This window comes from Streptopelia decaocto (assembly GCF_964273445.1).
Source record: "Streptopelia decaocto genome assembly, chromosome: 3".
NCBI lineage: Eukaryota > Metazoa > Chordata > Aves > Columbiformes > Columbidae > Streptopelia > Streptopelia decaocto.
This window is the reverse complement of record NC_138656.1, coordinates 109,086,225-109,105,814: the sequence shown is the minus strand read 5'-3', so window position 1 is coordinate 109,105,814 and position 19,590 is coordinate 109,086,225. Positions and strand designations below refer to the sequence as shown.

The 19,590-nt window shown below is 37.0% G+C and overlaps 2 protein-coding genes across 5 annotated transcripts in view; one reads left to right on the top strand and one right to left on the bottom strand.

Moving 5' to 3' along the window:
* Positions 1-13,159, top strand: part of SMC6 (structural maintenance of chromosomes 6) — a 35,426-nt gene extending 22,267 nt beyond the window's left edge. Inside the window, exons 20-29 of the mRNA XM_082048265.1 lie at positions 202-282; positions 2,165-2,335; positions 3,486-3,623; positions 4,481-4,626; positions 5,305-5,430; positions 7,330-7,435; positions 8,623-8,775; positions 10,499-10,596; positions 11,832-11,950; positions 12,966-13,159. Coding sequence (XP_081904391.1) covers positions 202-282; positions 2,165-2,335; positions 3,486-3,623; positions 4,481-4,626; positions 5,305-5,430; positions 7,330-7,435; positions 8,623-8,775; positions 10,499-10,596; positions 11,832-11,940 — 1,128 coding nt within the window. The 3' untranslated portion in view covers positions 11,941-11,950; positions 12,966-13,159. The remainder of the gene's footprint in view (positions 1-201; positions 283-2,164; positions 2,336-3,485; positions 3,624-4,480; positions 4,627-5,304; positions 5,431-7,329; positions 7,436-8,622; positions 8,776-10,498; positions 10,597-11,831; positions 11,951-12,965) is intronic.
* A 3,583-nt stretch (positions 13,160-16,742) lies between these two features.
* VSNL1 (visinin like 1) overlaps positions 16,743-19,590 on the bottom strand; it is a 91,937-nt gene continuing 89,089 nt past the window's right edge. For all 4 annotated transcript variants that reach the window (XM_082048274.1, XM_082048276.1, XM_082048275.1 and 1 more), the window contains 2 exons: positions 18,355-18,570; positions 16,743-17,141 (listed from right to left, as the gene is read on the bottom strand). In XM_082048274.1, coding sequence (XP_081904400.1) covers positions 16,944-17,141; positions 18,355-18,570 — 414 coding nt within the window. In that variant the 3' untranslated portion in view covers positions 16,743-16,943. The remainder of the gene's footprint in view (positions 17,142-18,354; positions 18,571-19,590) is intronic.

Here is a 19,590-nt window from a genome sequence, read left to right as displayed (position 1 = left end):
ATAATAACTTAACGATTTAAAGTGTATGTGACTTTCAGTTATATCTTGTAAAAACAGATTCTGTAGGTAAGTGGGAAGAATTCTGTATTTTGTTGGCACTAATGAAATGGAAAGACCAAATATCTTGCTTTCTGTGTTGACTTAAATGAACAAATGTGAACTTTTCTCTTTAAGCTTAAGAATATTTATTTTCTGTTTCAGGTGAAAATAAGAAGAACAAATGCAGAAATAGCCGATCTTGAAAATAGGGAAGAACATCAATCAGTTGACATCCGTACACTAGTAAGAATAGAATATCAAATTATGTCTAATAAGGATACGAAATAATGTTTTTTAATGTTGGCAGTGCTTTGAAATAAGAAAATACTGTAGATTTCAAGTAGTGTACAAGTTGGATAAACACTGAAAAATGTACCAATTTACAGAATGTCTACAGCTATGTCAGTGGCATGATTTCATGATGTTACTTATTTTTGGACAGGTTTGGTTTTGGTGTGTGCTGTGGTTTGTTTTGTTTTGCTTCTTTTCCTTCTCTCTTCTACCCTTTTTCAGAGCAATAACACTGCAGGTCTATGGAAGGCAGGGTGGTGTTGTAAAGGGATATTTCCTGCATTTTCTTTCCTCATTCCAGACCTGCAGTGCTGTAAAACTCTGCGGAGCAGTAGTGCTGTAGGTTTGGAGGTCAGAAGTGGCACCATCAAAGTGCAGGTATAGGCCATTCTTGAGCAGAATTTCTGTCCCAGCATTTCTGCTCTGCCCTGAACCCCCCATTTCTTGCTTTGCTGCAGCTTCACTGTGCATCAGTTCTGAAGTTCACATATCACCCTATGGAAGGATCATGGTAGTATGATGGCTTTTTCAAAGTTCTTATTTGTATCTATGTGTTCTTAAAATGAATGCACAGCAGTCTAAGAACACCAAAAAAAGTTTGAAAATCTATTGTGATTAGTGAAATTGTGGCCATGAATTTCAGCTATTGCTCTGTAATAACCTAATGTATAGATGGCCAAGATTTAAATTTTGAGAATGACTCTGATATATGTTAACAAAATCCGGACTAAAGTTGTTTCAATTAAAATGCAGTTTTCTCACTATTTTATCTGGGATCAGTGATGTCACTTGTGATGTCAGCACAAACTCGTACTTTTTGGCTAGTCAGTCTTTCAGCATGTGTGTACAAGTGGCGTGTAAGTTTCAAAATTTACTCAAAAAGTAAGGGATCGTTACAGATTCTGTAAGGTCTTGTAGGGTTTCCTCTTTTCAAGATTAACGAGTTCTGTTGGGTTTTAAAAAAGGATATTCTTTACCCTTCCGGTGAGTTGGAAAAATAATCTGTTACCTTAATGTAGGAGAATATCTTCCTGTTTGAAAATTATTGGACACTTGTGTTTTGAACATAAAAATTTTTACCATTGCTTCTGATAATGGTCTTGATGCAGCTGGTAGATTTACATATTTGCTTCTCCTTACTCCTTTCTTGGATTTTTGTTGTTTTCCTGTTTTCTGAACTTTCTGACCACTACTATGTGTTAGTGGCTGTTCTTTCACTTGATATTTGTCTTTCGTTGCTACCTTGATTTCACAATTGTCGGATTGTGAAAAAGAATCTTAGCAATACAAGCTTTCATTTAGATCTTTTTTCCCACATTTCGGAATATCTGTCTTTTCAAATCAGAAAGTATGTATGATGATAATTCATTATGAGTGGCAGAATTGTCTAGGGAACATGATGATCCACTTACTCTTCTCTTTATTGCTTCGTATACAGAATGCATATATTCTGTCACAGATCCAGAGGGAGGTTATCTTGTTCTTTTGTTTAAAAAAATTACTGTAGTAAAATATTAGCATGTCTAAGTTTTCACAAATTCCTATCCCCTTTAGTCTTTTCATCACAGCTCCCAAATAAAGTCTCCTTAATTTTCAGTCAGATAATTGGGAAATTCTACTTTTTCTTTTGCTATTTGATGTAATGGTCTGCTACAAGATCTGTCAGTCTCTTCTGGGCTTTAGTGACAACCTCATTGAGCTGTTCATATTCTTATTAGAGAGTACTTGCATGTAATCTTGTACCCTTGTAGCAGTAATAAAATAAAAATCTTGTACAGTGCTTTGCAAATGTATGTCTCCTTTTATTATTCTCCATTTTAATGTATTTTGACAGGAAGATGAAGTTCAAGAAAATAAGGGTAAGATGGAATCTGTAATAAAAGACATGCAGCAACAAAGCAAGAAAATGGAAGAACTGAAAAGTATTCTCCAGGTAGCTGAAAAAAAATTGGAAGAAATGAAAGAAAAAGTTCATCAAGTAGAAGAAATTGCTGGCCCAATTAAGGTAACAATAAATTAATCTTGTATTTGTAATGCAGTGCCTTTGTGTGACTTTGGGAATGAGGTTAAAAGGAGGCAGGAGAAAAGAGTATGCTCCTTCGTGATCCATTTAAGGTCTACTTATGAAAATGGAAATAAAGCATTCCATCTAGAGAATGTCAAGAAATAAACTTGGCAATATTTTGAAGATAACGTTGATTGTTAAGTGTAGTTGCTCTAGTGTTTTATGTTTAGAGTTTGTTTCCAGGTATTTTTAGTCATGGACTTAAAAGGAAAGAAGAATAGTTTCCTTGACTTTCATTTTTACTGCACTATGTTTGTTGTTTTAGTTTATTAGTTTGTTTCTGATAAGGCCTAGCTAAGAAGGTTCGTAACTGGTCACTTAGAATTTTCTATTAGATGTACTGCTGTGTGTTCTGCAGTTGTTTGATGAACTCTTGGCATATAGCAAGTGGTGGCTTTAAGGCAGGATTAGGAAAGGTAAGAGCTTTCATTACTTTTGGTCACAGTTGGTGTTCTTGTTTGTGGTTTTGAAGTTTTATTTGGTTGGTTTATTTTTTGAGGGGAGGGTGATGGTGAGGTTTTTTGTTGCCTTTTTTTTTAAGATGAACTGTTAAATTGACAGAGATGAGGAAGAAAATTGTTGTTTAATTTATGTCATTCTTTATACCTCTTTTCTTCTCTGGAAAGAGATGATATGACTTCAACTGTATCAACACTTATATAGTACAGAAATTGCTATAGTCTACATCACATTATAGGTATAGCAAGATACTGAATTTTCACACAGAAATGCAGTTCCAATTGATTTCACACAGACATCAGAAGTTCTGGCTAGAATGTAGTGTACAAAATAAATGTAGTTTTTGGAGATTTAGGAGAAAGGATTGCTTTTTTTCTAAGATTAAAACTTCCCCTCAAGATATGATCCCTAAAATCATTACGAGCATTTATTATGTTCTTGTCAGAACTGAGAAGACTTTTCTGGTAAGTTGCACCTGGATATTAGAAGGACTAGTCTCACTGAAAGCAACATGAATTAGACAGTGTGAAAAGCTACATAATTATCTGTGATAAGTCAGTAAACATTAGAGAGATGCTTAGGATTCCACCTCAAACAGTTCACTTATCAAATCTTGATTTATTCTAAACAGGATGAATTAAACCAAGCTGATTCAGAAGTGGAAAACAGTAAACAACGTTTTCAGCACTATGAAGACAAACAGAAGGAACGCTTGGCTTGCATCAAAAGACATAAAGAGTTACTGGCTGCCAAGGAAAAAGAATTAGAGGTAGGTGTGTGGGGTTTTTTCTTTATTCAACTCAGATAGTCATGATCCTTCTAATATTTAATAATAAATCATTCAGTTTGTACAACATACAGATCATATTAATACATGGAATATTCTCACAGAATCATGGGATGGTTGGGGTTGGAAGGGACCTCTGGAGATCATGCAGTCCAACCCACCTGCTAAAGCAGGTTCACCAGAGCAGATCGCACAGGAATGTGACCAGGCGGGTTTGAATGTCTCCAGAGAAGGAGAGTCTTAAGCTGACTGTGTTTAAATCAAGTAGAAGTAATTTGTATAAATGAATTGAGGCCTCTTTTTGTCTGTCAGAGCATCATTTTTGTCCTGACAGATGAGTTAGGGGTTACCCATATAGAACTCTTCTCTTCTGTATTTTGCAGTGAAAAAGATTAAAGTGACCTAACCTTAAAATTTGTGTTTAGAATTAAATTGCATATTGTTTTGTTTTTTTTGGATGCTAGGTTTTTCCTTGTACAGACCTCATACCTGATATTTTGAAGACTTATCTAATCAAGCTTTATTAACAAACTCCAAAATTACACTTGCAAAGACTTTTGGAAGATTGTCCTAATTAAATATGGTGAATGTGGCTCCTTATTGATCTGTATTAGCTAAAGGAAGTGTGAACATATTAAAGATTTCACATGGGTACAATTCTTAACACTGAAATAACTACCTATTTGTACACGTTGTTAGTGAAATTATTAATGATAAATAGGTTTGCTGTTCTTGATTGGTCGAGACCTTGCTTTTCCATAGCACAAAATATTTGTTGTGAAGACTAAACAGTTTGTTTAAAAATGTAACAATTAATTGAATTTCAAACATTACTTTAGGAAAAAATTTCACAAGCTAGGCAAATCTACCCAGAGCGCATAGAGGTCAGCAGAACTGTTAAGAGTCTTGATGCAGAAATGAATCGCTTGAGAGAGAGGATAAATACAGAAAATAGTCGCCATGGCAACAGAGAAGAAATCATACAGTAAGTTATCTTTAATGTCTAAAGTAGTTCAATTAAGATGGAAAAGACAGGAGAAGGAAGAGTTTTCTTATTGACTCACAATGCATTTGTATTTGGTTTTAGAACTCAAACCATGTAGTAAGGTGTGAAAACATGCTTTGCTGATTGCTCAGTCAACCTGTACTGAAGAGGTTTAGGAGTTTTGAACTACCCTCTCATGATTTTTAAACAGTGTCTGTGTGATATTTATGAAGTTACCAATAGTCAGATAGCCTTTTAGTGTATAGAGGTACCCAGTTACGACTGGGTGGTGTGAACATAACCTGCCCTTGTTCTGGGATGCAGTGAGCATTAAGCATACTTCTAGTTTGAATAACTAATGCCGAAGTTAAGCAATTACTGGAGGTTTTAACTGTGGTGTATTTTAAATACTCCCTCACTTTGGATATTCTTGAATGTGAGGAGACCAGTCATTCATTCTCCTTGGTGTCAGAGTTTGCTTTCAAAGAGTTAAATATAGAAGTAAAATTTAATTTTTGACCACTTTTCATTAGTAAACAGTGTCTAACTAGATTAATCAAATGCTTTTAACTGTAATGTAGATCCTTTGATTATCAAATTGATTTTTCAGGATTTACAACAACAGTTTGGGTTTAATGTAATGCATGTTGATCCTAAACTTTCTGTTAATTAAAACAGGCAATTTCATGATGCAAAGGAAAGATATGAGGATGCAAACAGTAAAGTGAAGCATTTAAAGAAATTTATTAGGCTGCTGGAAGAAATAATGACACAGAGATTCAAAATATATCATCAGTTCTTAAGGTGAGTTAATTTTACTCTCATTTCAGGTTTTGGATAAACTAAAATGTAAGTGCAAAAAATTACAGAGTAGACCTGTGAGAATGAGATACCTTTAAGGTGGTATTCACAGTGATCTTTCTAACCTAATCCTAACCTAATCCTAACCTAATCCTAACCTAATCCTAACCTAATCTAATCATGCCTGACAGTTTAGAGGCAGCCTGGACTGACAGCTGGAAGAACAATGTGATCAGTTGAAGGCTCAATTTTGCTTCACACCAAGGGCCTCCAATGTGCTGACTTAATCCAAAGCAGTTTTGTTTCAGTCCTGGTTTTAGTCAGTAAAATACCAGCACCATCCAAGCAGTGAAATCATCTGGACTGTTGCTCATTTTCACTGAGTATAACTAGTGGTGCTGTGCTCACGTAATTTAATTGTGGGCTGAACAATTTTCTCTACCCTGTGCTGATATTTATTTAGACTTTGAAATTTGAAAGCTGCTTCTGTCATGGAGGATCCATACCAGGAGTGTACCCCTTCTTTCTTGCTCTAGTCCCTTAGTATCCTATTCCTATTCATGCAGATTCTATGGTGCTTTTTAATCTGGGATTTGGAGGGGGTGCCAGTATGATCCTGACAAATAGTAATGATCAGGAGAATCCCAACCTTTGCAGGTGGAAGTATGGAAATACTAGTGGGTAAGACTGACCTGCAGAATCTGATGCTTGCCTGATGATGCCCCTATATGTCAAACAGAGTCTTGTTTCTAGTGCCCAAATTGGAGTACAAATCCCACTCTAAGATGCATTCAAGAATCATAGTTCTTTCTTGATGGTAATATAATGTGTCTTCTACTGGGGGGGATTTTATGCTAGAGTTGGAGGGAAGGTGGGGGTGGCCGAGAAGGCCAACGGTATCCTGTCCTGTATCAAAAATAGCATGGTCAGCAGGACAAGGGAAGTGATCCTTCCCCTGTACTCTGCATTGGTGAGGCCACACCTGGAGTATTGTGTTCAGCTCTGGGCCCCTCAGTTCAGGAAAGACATTGAAGTGCTGGAGCGAGTCCAGAGAAGAGCAACACGACTGGTGAAGGGACTTGAACATAAGACCTATGGGGAGAGGCTGAGGGAGCTGGGGTTGTTTAGTCTGGAGAAGAGGAGGCGTAGAGGTGACCTCATCACTCTCTATAACTACCTGAAGGGAAGTTATAGCCAGGTGGGGATTGGTCTCTTCTCCCAGGCAGTCAGCAGTAGGACAAGGGGGCATGGGCTTAAACTCTGCCAGGGGAAATTTAGGCTGGATATTAGAAAGAAATTCTTTACAGAGAGGGTGGTCAGGCATTGGAATGGCCTGCCCAGGGAGGTGGTGGACTCGCCGTCCCTGGAGGTTTTTAAACTGAGATTGGACATGGCACTTAGTGCCATGATCTAATAAACGGACTAGAGTTGGACCAAGGGTTGGACTCGATGATCTCTGAGGTCTTTTCCAACCCAGTCGATTCTGTGATTCTGGGTGGGGGGCAGTTAATATTCAACACTTAAATTCCTGGAGTCTAGCAGAGTCCACATAAATTGTTTTCTGTCCTCACTGTGCAGTCCTAATACTGGACAGGAAAGAAGTGGAATTTGGTTATTTTCTGTTGGAGTTATGGAAGAAGGATATAAAAGCTTCCAGTCTATTGGAACAGACTTCTAGAAACTACAAAGCCTGTGCTTCTGTATTTTTTACCTTGTTACCTTGTGTCAGTGATTCTTTCCAATATGTCCAGTATTGAGTGTCACCTGCTTGGGTGCTTGATGTTATTAATGAGCAGGGTTTAATATTTAAGAACATGATCTGAAACCGTTGCATGAAAAAGTGATAACAGATTTTTATCATTTTAGAACTTACTGAACTAATAATTGTTTGCTTGATTTAAGGCTCCTTTCATTACGATGCAAACTCTACTTTGACCATTTATTACGTATTCGAGCTTGCTCTGGAAAAATACTTTTTGATCACAAGAATGAGACACTTTCAATAAATGTAAGTAATTCCATATTATTTCAATTGTGGTAATACATACTTATTTTTTAATAACAGCTGCTAGAGCACATGCATTGCAAAGGATAGAATAAATTATTCCCCCCTCTCCAAAATGCAATATACTAAATTTTGAATGTTGCTGAAAACAAGCAAGAAAAACATATTTTTCATGGGCAGGTTGGAATAAATTTAGACTGTGGTCTTATGCTAAGAATTCACTAGCTATTCATCCTAGTCAGTCTTTCAAAATTACTCATTCCTGTTTTGTTGACAGGAAATTTGTGTGATTATATAATGACTGGTTATTATTGAAACAACTTCTAATGGCGGAAAACTTCAATATTATGTTTTTTCCTGTGTATTCTGTAAGTTTGGATCTTTTAACATACCTTCCAAAAAATTTTAGTCATGGCAGTTTTTACTGTTATTGCTGTGAGAGACTTCAGTTTTCAGAATTCAGGGGAGAAATGTGTAGCAACAACATTAGTTAGGACTATGTCAACATGTATTTAACAGGTGAAGGATATGTATCTGAAGAACTCAAGCTCAGTCCTTAAAGTGTGAAGTCATTATCTGGCTTTTTCAGAATACTTTTTTTATTTTATAGCTGATGTTTCAGTATTTCTCATGCAAGAGTTGACCCCATTCCAAAATAATTCTTATTTTCCTGCTTGGCTTGTTAAGTGTAATGTAATCAACAGGACAAGAAAATGCTTAGGTTTATTCTTAGAGGAGTGCCACAAGATGTCCTCATAGGCAATGGAACCAAAGGACTGTTGACTGTGTTTCAAGTATTTCAGTAAAGAAACTCTTCCTCCTTGAAACTCCTGCTGTAAATCAAATACCAGCTTTTCTGTTGTAGCTGGTGACCATTGCGTTTTACTCTAATATAACTACACTGGTTGACATTTATTAAACGTTGTTGAATAGTTATTAAAAATAGAGACTTGAATAAGAGAACACTGGTAGAGTCATTCAATGTATTCAGTGTTGCAGTGATCCTCAAGCCGTGTTATGAAATGATGAGGAGCGTCCTGTTCCAGAAGGGCGGTGGCAGTGAAGTGCTTAACACTGTTCTCAAGTGATCTTTATCTGTTCATGTGTAACATGCTCGCGTTTAAAATTATGATTCTATTAGTAAGTCTCCTGCTCAGGTTTAAAAATGGCTCTAATATTTTTATTTCAAGATTCAGCCTCGAGAAGAAGACAGAGCCTCCCTCAATGATGTGAAATCCTTATCAGGAGGTGAACGTTCCTTCTCAACTGTTTGTTTTATTCTTTCTCTGTGGTCCATTACTGAATCTCCTTTCAGATGCTTGGATGAATTTGATGTCTACATGGTAATTTTAAACTTAAACTACATTTGCCATTCTGATTTTTATAAATAAGTGAAATAGTTGGGATGTTATCTGTGTTTGGTTAGCTTTTAAAACACTATAGTTAACTCTAAATAATGAATACAAGCCTCCAAAACAAAAAAACAAATCCCCCAAAAACAAACTTGTTAAGGTTCTTGTTCACTTTGCTTAGTGACTTTTGAAGCTTCTTCTGTTTCTGAAGTTGGTACCCAGAGCTATGAGCATCTGTTACTTTACATGCTTAAACCTTAGTTCAGCACAAAAATAATGAAATATAACTTTTATTGGTTACCCAGGCAGTTGTTACTGTGTTGGTCACAGGTTGCCTCTGCATATTGCTGTGACAGTTTTGGGCTCAGCACGTGCTTTGGCTTCTACCAATTTTGAGGTCAATGTGTTGGGTTTGGTTTTGTTTTGTTTTCAGAGCAAGTGTAGCAACTGAGTTCAGTGTTGTTCCTCAGAAACATGTTTTATACTTCACCTAGTAGCATCTTTCCAAGATGTTGCAATGCAGAATAATGAGCAGTAAATACTAATGTCAGCTAAAACTGATAAACATCATCTTTGTGTACAGCTTCCCTGGACAGATGATTAATCATTTTTTTAATATATATTTATTTCCTCCTCATTAATAGGCAGGGTGGTAAGGTTTGAAAAAAGATGTAGTTCTGTGAGACAAGGAGTAGATACTGGATTATTTAATTTTGCCTTCAGCGTCCCTCTGCCATCAGTGATTTATTTACTGGAATCACAGGCCTAGAGGGGGAAAAAAGATAACGTACTTTGTATGTATAGAATTTCAAGAAGCAAAGTATGCACGTAAAGTGGACAAGCAATCATTTTTCAGCCACCTTCCAAAGGCAAGGTCCTCTTTTACAAGTTAGTTGTACAGAAGTTTGTCCATCTGTCCAGAAAATGTTGGATGCTCAGAACTGCAGGCCCTGCAGAGAACTTGCATGTCAGCTATTCCATAAATAATTCCACACAATTTGTATTTCCACTGCAGTGCCAGTAAGTGCAGCCTTACTGTCTCCATGTTCTGCAGTTACTTTTGGTGTAACCCTGGAGCCTCACCACCAGAGGACTCCGTCAGCATATTTGCAAGGGAGACTTTATTTCATGTCTAACAGCATAGATGAGCAGAGCTTTGATTAACCCCTGCTAATAATAGCTTCCCATCACACATCTTTTTCAGTAAGCCTAATGCATAAGGTTGTGTTCAAAATAGAAATAGTAATAACAACAATAACAGTAGTAATTAAAAACAAGCTGCGTAACATCTTAGATTTCGTGCTGTGCTTAAATCCTTTCAGGTAATTTTGAGGCAGGATTTTATAGGAAACATTATTCCACTAAAAAGTTAACCTCAACATACCAGTAAAGTAAGAAGTACTGTGTGTATCAAAGCTGAGAGGAAAACATCACAAATAGGAGTGTGTGATTGTTCCAATAGAAGCTTTTTGTTATGTTTGTATACTAATAAGTAGAGTTTAAGAATTTCCTAGACTGTAGTTTGTAGTTTTTCAAATTTAACCCTAACGTTTCTCCAACATGGTTTTTATTAAGACTTCTCTTTGTATATTAATTCTGTTAGGTTTTTCTATTAAGGTATTTTCTAATTAATTTATTCTTAAACACTTGTGCAATATTAGGCCAGTGAAGCACACAGTCAGTATCACTACCTGATAAATCTTATTGTCTTTAGGACATGGTTAACAGAAGAATTGCAATGGACATGATTCTCAAAGTGGCTGACTCTCAGCATCATCGACAGTTCATTTTGCTCACCCCACAAAGCATGAGGTAATAATGCTGTGTTGTATTTCCTGGTACAAGAACTACAAGGAAATTCTATTGCAAGGAGCATAACTTGGAAAAAGTAAATATAAGGAGAAAGAAATGTTCCTGTTAGTAGCAGTAGAACGTCAACAATTGAGCAGTTAATTGCTGAAGGTTCTGGGAATTTAATAGGTTTTTCAGTCTACATAATGTCTCTTAATATGGTAGTTCAGTGGGACTTGAATCACTTTATATTAAGTAGAACGTTTTGAAATGTTTCATTGTGTAAAGTAGGCTCCTGGTAGCTTTTAGCGCTGTATCTGCCTCTTCCCTCCCAAAATTAACAGAAGACTTTGCATTTTTTCCACTTTTCCCGTTAATACTACAGTATATTCAAGAAAATTGTCATTTGAGTTGTTTTTTTTTAAATATATCACTGCTCAAGTAATGGATTCTTTAAAATTCTTTAAAAACCTCCATTTAAGTCCCTGCCCAACTTAAGGGGACAGTCACTCTCTAACCTTATGCAGCCAGCTCTGCTATAAGCCGAATGTGATCTGTGAGGCCTGCATAGGATAATTAAGCAGTCTTCAAAATGATTTGTCTTCCCTTACTGAAGTCTTCAAAAAGTAGAATAATGGCATTCTACTCTTATTTAAGTGGAAGAGCCATGGTGGGAATTTCTAAAACTGTATTCAATAAATATGTGGAAATTTTCTGTATGGTTACTGTTTAAGTGCAGCTTGGTTTTGTTATGTTTTGTTCCATGTTGCATGCCCAGCAATCATTTAATTTGACAAAAGTATAGAGGCACCTTCAGAAAATTTAGGATAATCGGCGGAGAAGCCTTTAGAAACTTAGAAATTTAGTAATGTTGTTAATTCTCAGTGTGATGTGATTATGCATGTGCAAAGTTGTGTGCCACTTCAGGATCTGTAAGGCAAATATGAACGATATTCAATCGTGATTTCATTTGGAGTTTCTCTTGAAAGTACCTTTTCTATAGTTCAGGTGGTGTAAGTGTTAGAAATCACAGGATTGACATCAGTCATTGTCTTCACCTCGAGCTTTTACTGAAGCCTGGCTCCAGTATCAGTTCAGTGAAGCCAGAACTTCACCCCATGTTACTGTTTTTTAAAACTGTCGAAGAAAAATAATGAAGTTATTTAAAGGAAAATACGTAATGGAAAGAATCAAATGGAAATACTCAAATTTGTGGAGAAGAAACACTGTTTAAATGATGCATACTTTATTTTTAGTTCTCTGCCTACGAGTTCCCGTATTCGCATCCTCCGAATGCAAGACCCTGAAAGAGGCCAAAGAACACTGAATTTCAAAAATAGGAATGACGAAGAGGAAGATCAATAAGTATCTTTGTGTATGAATATGCCATAATATTGAGGATGGATGTATAATGAACTGTGTAAAGTTATTACTTCCTGATGCTGGATAAGAGGATGTTTTGTTCAATACTCTAAGGAAAAGAAGGGCTTTCTTCATAATTTGTCTTTTTTTTAAGAATGAATATATGTGTACAGACCAAGAATAAGCAGAATTTTGGTTATAAGAAAATCCTGAATGTTCATTTGATATCTTTAAACACCAACCAGTAGAAATTTTTATCAGTTTTGTTTTTTTCTTGTGGCAAATATGAAATATATTTTGTATAATTGTGGAGTAATATTTTAATAAATAGTCAGAACTGATACTTGTAATGTTTTAGTGTCTCTACACACTTAAATTTAGCATTAAGTTAAAAATGTTGGTTTCTTCCTAGCTTGGCTTTATTTCTTAAACATAATTAAGACATGCAGTAAGACTTGACGTATGTTTCATTTTTTTCCAGTGGAATCACAGCAGCTGAGTATGAGAAACTATTAGTACCTACAGTGTATACTTTCATAATTAGAGAAGTGAAATATTTATTTGCAGTGTATTCTCTGGGCAGGAAAGAAGTGGTTTTATTTCTTTGAGTTTCTTTGGGCACGAGCTTACAAAACCTAGCAAATTGTGGCTTTATAAACTTAGATTCTTAATTACAATAAAGTTCTTACACAGTCTGAGTTTGCAGGTATAGACTAAGTCTGTAGATATTCATTATAATATAACAAACTGAAGTGACAGAAATCCTTCCCATATAGAGGACCGACGTGCAATGAGAGTTTTGGGAAATGCAGTAACTATTCTAGTGCATTGTAGACCTGCCTTTTGTTGGGTGTCCCAGCCCCCCTGCCCCTCCCAGGACTATACTAGAATAGTTAAAGTAAGATAAAGTCACTTTATTTAAATAATGCAAGCAGTTATTGGGGGTAAGAGGGAGAAAAAAGAACCAGATTTTTCAGAGAGTCCCAAATTAACTCTTTTTTTTTTTTCTTCTGTTCTCCTTTCAACAGGAACTTGAAATTGTTGGGAGCTCTTCAAAAACAATAACTTGTTAGAGTTCAGCCGTTAAGCATATTTTATTTTTCTTTTTTGGATGTTATGGGGATACAAAAGCCATTAAGACTATTGAGAGCAGTTCTGCAGTTTCTACAGTTGTTTACCAAACAGCAATTCCTCAATAAAACCTCATTGTATTACAAGTTAACTTTGTAGCCAAATTTGTTATTAGCTGCTGCTTCCTATTTTCTATTCTTTAATGTTATTTGTTTTTACACAAGCATGTGTTAAATTAGTGGAAGACTATGAAGATGATGAGGGGTCTGGAGCATCTTTCTTTTGAGGAAAGACGGAGAGAGCTGGGTCTGTTCAGCCTGGAGAAGAGAAGCTGAGAGGGGATCTTATCCATGCTTATAAATATCTCAAGGGTGGGTGTCAAGAGGATGGACCAGACTCCTTTCAGTGGTGCCCAATGATAGGATGAGGGGCAACGGGCACAGACTGAAGCACAGGAGGTTCCATCTGAACATGAGGAGAAATTTCTTTCCTTTGAGGTGCCAGAGCCCTGGAACAGGCTGCCTGGAGAGGTTGTGGAGTCTCCTCCTCTGGAGACATTGAAACCCACCTGGTCACATTCCTGTGTGATCTGCTCTGGTGAACCTGCTTTAGCAGGTGGGTTGGACTGGATGATCTCCAGAGATCCCTCCTAATCCCAACCATTCTGTGATTCTGTGTCTCTGAAATATGGAGGCTGTCGAAGAATTGAAGGAAATACCCTGAGAAAGCTAACTGCAGTGCTAGTGCGGTCTAACTTTAGGAATCAAGTCTAGTGACCTTTTAAAAGCTTCAGCTGTTACTTCTGAAAGCCCAGGGTCATGGGCCAAGAGACTCAGAGCAGCCACGAGGAGCTGACTGACAAAACAGGGCTGGGCTTTATGTTGAAGTGCATGGTAGGAGAGAGACAGACAGACCGCAGTCAGAAGTTGAAGTGGGGAGGTTCTGGCTGGATAAACCTGGGGGAGGGATTGTTCATGATGAGAGTAAGAGGCAGTTGAGCATTTTTGTGACAGGCTATAGCATCTGCATCCTTGGAGCCTTTCAGGTCTGAACAGGCTGACTGCTGCACCTCCTGCAAGCAGGGGCTTGGACAAGGGACTTCTGGAGGTCCCTACCAAACCAAACAATTCCATAATCCTGCGATTTGATGGAACGTATGTTAAAGATACTTGCAACTTGTGGAGGATTATGTGAAAATACTGGGTGGAGCAGGAACCACACAAAGTGCATACTTGGCAAAACTGGTCTGGAACACAAGCCCAGTTTGTTTGTACTGGGAGTCCTCGATCCTGTTATGTGATCATGAACCGCATGTTCAGTTTGACTCAGTTTTATGATGAAACTAGCATATGTTTCAGACTTCTACAATTTGAAATGATAGAATGGCATAGCTTTATTTATTCCTGATTTTGTTCAGCATCCAAAAAATAAAGCAGAGGCAGGAAGGAGAAAAGTACTTATCTTCATTAGTACTTTTATAATGAGTTGTGTAGAGAAAGGAGTTTAAGAAAAATTACTGCATTCCTACTGAGCTAACAGTTCAGCTGTCTCCCAGATTTTCTATAGACTTATTTGAAATGTTGGAGCAGTTGGCAACAATTCTGCACTTTTGTTCAAATCAATATATTGTATTTATTCTAATCTACCACTGTGCTTGATGAAAATGTGTGCCTGACTGCGTAATGGTTATAAGCAACTGTTTTCATGGTAGAGGGTTTGTTCTGAATAAACAATTACTGAAGCACTTGCTTGGATGCACTTGTTTTTGCAGTGATCCTACTTAAGGTCTCAAAAATATCTTACTCTTGGTACTTTAAATACAGCATTTACTATACCAGCTGCCTAGAGAGAGAACTGGGGTGCTGATTTTCTATATTGTGGCTTGTGTTTGAGTTGTTGGTCATTTCAGATAGCAACACATTGCTTAATGCTGCATTAAACGGAGCCTGTCCTGCTACATGAATTTGAGGTGCCGCTTCTCTGATAAGTGTATGTAAAGTGAAGAGGCATCAATTCCCAGGAATATTCAACGTCCTCTCTACAACTAGTAATTTAAGCTGAAGTGGGCTTATCATGGGGCTATCATTGTCAGAAATATAACATTTTCAGAATTAAGTTACAGCTAAATGTACAAATTATACCACTCTCTAATTTGCTAAGACTATTGCCTGTGTAGTCCAAGTAAAATTCTGATATTAAAAAAATGTAGTCGAAATTTCTGCATTTTGCTGTTTGTTTGGAACACAAACTTAAATATGAAAGAATGGCTGTGGCAACAATTGTGGTTTTCCCCCACCATGTTTGTTAGCAAAATGAGTAAAACTAGGTTTTGTTTGTTTGATTTTTTTCCCCCTCACTTTTAAGATAAGCTCCACCTTTTGAATTTTAAAATACCGAGAATGATTTGGTTTGTGTCATGTTTTATTGTTTCATTTTTAGCTATTAAGTGTACCATCTTGTTTCTTCATAAGGTAAAGAAGAAATATCAAACATGCAATTGTAAAATGTTCCCATTTTTTTTGTTCTTTTTTTTGTAATCTTCCAAGCAATCAACTGTTTAAAGCAACTGGGAAATGCGTAGGAAAGACTTTTATCTGCAGTTCTGCACTCTGCGAGTTCTCGATGCTTTCCTGGGGACGTACAGAACTTGCCACAGTATTAACTTGGTAGATGCAAATAAAACAGAGGAGGAAAGTGTTTCTTTTCACTATTCCAGCTCAATCATCATACTTTATGGTTAATTTATCAGTAAAGATTTTTAACAACACATCTGTTTAGATTAAACACAGGGTAGTTTAGTGCGATATGGTAACAGGAAAGACTTAAGGAGGGAAGAGCATTAGAAGACCACGTTTAGGCCAAGCAAATAAACTGTATTTGACTTTCAGCTGGCTTGAGAAGCCACATAATCACAGGTGTAGTCGGTAACTGTTAAATCTTAGAGTTAGCATCTTAAACAGCTGCTCTCTTGGTCAATACAAGAACTACCACTTTTGTTTTCATATAATATAACTCTTCAAGTGAGTGCAAAGTTTTTGTCACGCTTTTGTAATGAAATATATATTTCCCAGTTGTACAGTGACAGAGAAATAGAAGGTTTTGGGGTTTATTTTCCTCTTTATGATGCTGAAGACATGAAATAAGAATTAGGGGAAAAGGTCAAATGTTATAAATTTATTTTGGGACATATATATTGCAACCTCTGTGGAAGCTTTTGAAAATTCAGGCAAAGATCAATACACTTCCAATAAAACCTTTAAACTTCCAATAAAACAATATTTTAAACATTATATATATATATATATTTATATTTTTAATTAGAGGGATCATTTTCCGCGGGATTTTCTGGGTTTTTTATACTGCATTCCTCTGACATAGCTCTTTCCAGATTGAAGGGATGCAAATGAGGTAAGAATTAAGGCAAACCTAAAAGGCATGCAAATGAAGTACATTTATATCCACTGACAATACAAGCACGTGTGTGGATCAGACTTAAGAGCTGAGGAACCCTTCCCCTGTCTGTCCAGTACTACTTTACAGCAGAATGGTGACATGATTTATAATAAACAGTTAACATTACCATGGGAATTCAGTGTCACTAACATTACTCAGTCTAGGAGACACAGAGCTAGCATCAGTAAAACATGAACAATAAATAATATAATTCACTGCAGCACAGGACTGCTGCACAGGCTTCAGAGGAAGAGGGTTGTTATGAAATGACATTGCACACATCACGTTGTGGCAGTTTATTTTTATAATATATACTTTTAAAATTCTTTAGCAAATGACATTCTCATGCACACAAGTGTTTCAAACACAAGAAGCAAGTCCATTTATAGGTAGTCCAAGCAAATTTTTGTGTGTGTGGAAATAGCTGCAAACTGAATGGAACATTAAACTTCTGTGCAGTCTATGACGCATCGTACACCAGCTCATTTCTGAATGTCACACTGCAGGAGTAATACGATGGACGGATCGCTCTTTGCAGCTTCTTTGAATTCATCCAGTGTGATCTGGTCGTCTTTGTTCTTATCCATCTTGCTGAAGATCTTGTCTACCCGTTGCTCAGGCGTCAGACCATCCTCATTCATTTTCATCATTATCACAGTGCCCACCATTTTGTAGATGGCCTTTGGAAAGAAACCAAATGGAAAATTCAACATTGACCTCATTAATGTTTATAAAGAGTGATCATGAGGATGGAGCCAGGCTCTTCTCAGTGACAACTCATGATAGGACAAGGGGTAATGGGTACAAACTGGAACACAAGAGGTTCCACTTAGATTTGAGAAGGAACTTCTTCTCAGTGAGGGTATCAGAGCACTGGAACAGGCTGCCAGGGGGTTGTGGAGTCTCCTACTCTGGAGACATTCAAACCTGCCTGGACACATTCCTGTGTAACCTCATCTGGGTGTTCCTGCTCCGGCAGGGGGATTGGACTGGATGATCTTTGAGGTCCCTTCCAATCCCTGACATTCTGTGATTCTGAAAGATATTTTAGCAATAAAATGATTGCCAGTTTCCCTAAAGATTTCTTTTTTCCTTTTCCTCTTAGAATCCCATGTCCATATATTTAAAACAAGGAAGAATGTGTTTTACATTCTTTAGGTGTACATTTAATTTGGTGGTTGCATTTTGCATCCTGGAATGAATTTCTTTGGCTTACTGGTTCACAGTGCAAAGCTGCTGTCATCTATTCTCTCGATGAACTGTTTATTTCCGTTTTAGTCACTCCATTGAAATATTTCACATAAATTCTGAATAACCATTTTTTGAAGTCATCACGTTTTAATAGTTTTTTATGAATATATGTAAGCAAAATCTGTTAAGAATTACTGTGGTGAGTGGCTGGCAGGTGATGAGGGTGGTAAATTTTATCCTTCTTGTTATATGCTGTGGTCATCTTGAAGCCCATCTGTGAGACCTCACTTGCAATAGTGTGATGTTATCCCTGTGAATTTCTGTAATCATCCAAAGTTAATCTCCAATAAGGTTTCAGCTACTTGAGCTGCAAACCAGTAATTTCATGGGTGTCAAGTGATTTTGAGATGGGCTTTGTAAATCCTTTGCTGTGTTGGTCTTACGGTTAATCTGTTCATCAGGAAAAAAAATACCTCTGGATATTTAAAAGCTTATATGCACATATTCTCTGCAATTCTCAAGATTACATCTATTAAAATGTTAGTGTGCTTGCACCACTGTATAGAATGAATGTATATAATGTGCGCTTTTAATGATGCAGTATAGCCTCTTCTGTGCTTAAAATCTAAAGGGTATGTGAACAAGTAATCAAATTTCATGTATGTTCAGACAAGTTATTTTTGAGTGTCAAATTGATCTCACCTCTATGATCTCCAGCATTTCCACTCTTGTAATTTTACCATCACCATCCAAGTCATACATGTTGAAGGCCCAGTTCAGCTTTTGCTCAAAACTGCCTCGCGAGGTGATGGACAGGGCACAAATGAACTCTCTGAAGTCGATGGTCCCATCTCCGTTTTTATCAAAGGTTCGGAAGGCGTGCTGGGCAAACTTCGAAGCATCTCCATATGGGAAGAACTGCAAAACGAAACAATAACAGAACTGTGGTCAATGCAAGGGGGCAAGCGATATGCCTGACTCTGAAATACTGACGTGAGGCAGTTAGGAAGAGCTGCTGGTGGGCTTTGTGTGAAAGCTTCCATAACAGTTACAGTGTAATGATTATTAAAAACTCATTTCTACAAAAATAGCTTACCTCAAACTGTATTACAAATATATTTAATACAAATTTAAAGCTGAATTATCTAGCGAACCTTAGAATGAATTTGGGTGCAAACGGGAGATCGTATGTAATATTCTCTGACTATGAAATACAACAACCAAGGTGCGTTTTAACAGTATTTTTTCTGCTTGGGAGTAACCAGCCCTTGACATGTTGCAAGCGAGTAGCTGTGTGGGCTTGCTGTTACATAACCTCAGTTATTTAAAAACAATAATCCACACATAGCTTAAAAAACCCAGGAACTTATGTTCTCATCTGCCAACCAACATCATACAAGTACCTGAGAAGTGAGATTCAGTTAAACAATACAAAACAATGCTTTTCAGGTTTAATATCCGTTCTCAGTGAACTGACTGTAGCTTAACAAAATATGTAAATGACCATAACATGTAGGCTTTCAGCTGGTATTTTTTCCCCTCGGGAAATGTATGATTTAAGACATTTGAGAGAGTAGATATTATTTTTGTGGCACAGATTCAAGAAAACATACCTCTTAGGAAAGGGAGTTTTAAACCAGTGCTCAAGTCCCATTGCAGTGCAGGGACTATACGCAAATAATGTTGTTTCTATATTCCCAGCATAATTTCGTGGAGGTTTTTGTGCTCCTAAAATATATATTATATCTATCTCATTTTGTGCTTGTTTGAATTCCAGTTCTAAGTATTGCATTTAATAATGTAAGTTTGAAGGGAAAAGACTTCAGCGGCAGCTGAGGAAGCGGATCTGCCTTGTACAATTTTCCATGTCCCCATCCAGAGCTCTCACTGCAGGCTGGCGGTGGCTGTGGTCAGCTCTGACAGCTCTTGAATAACATG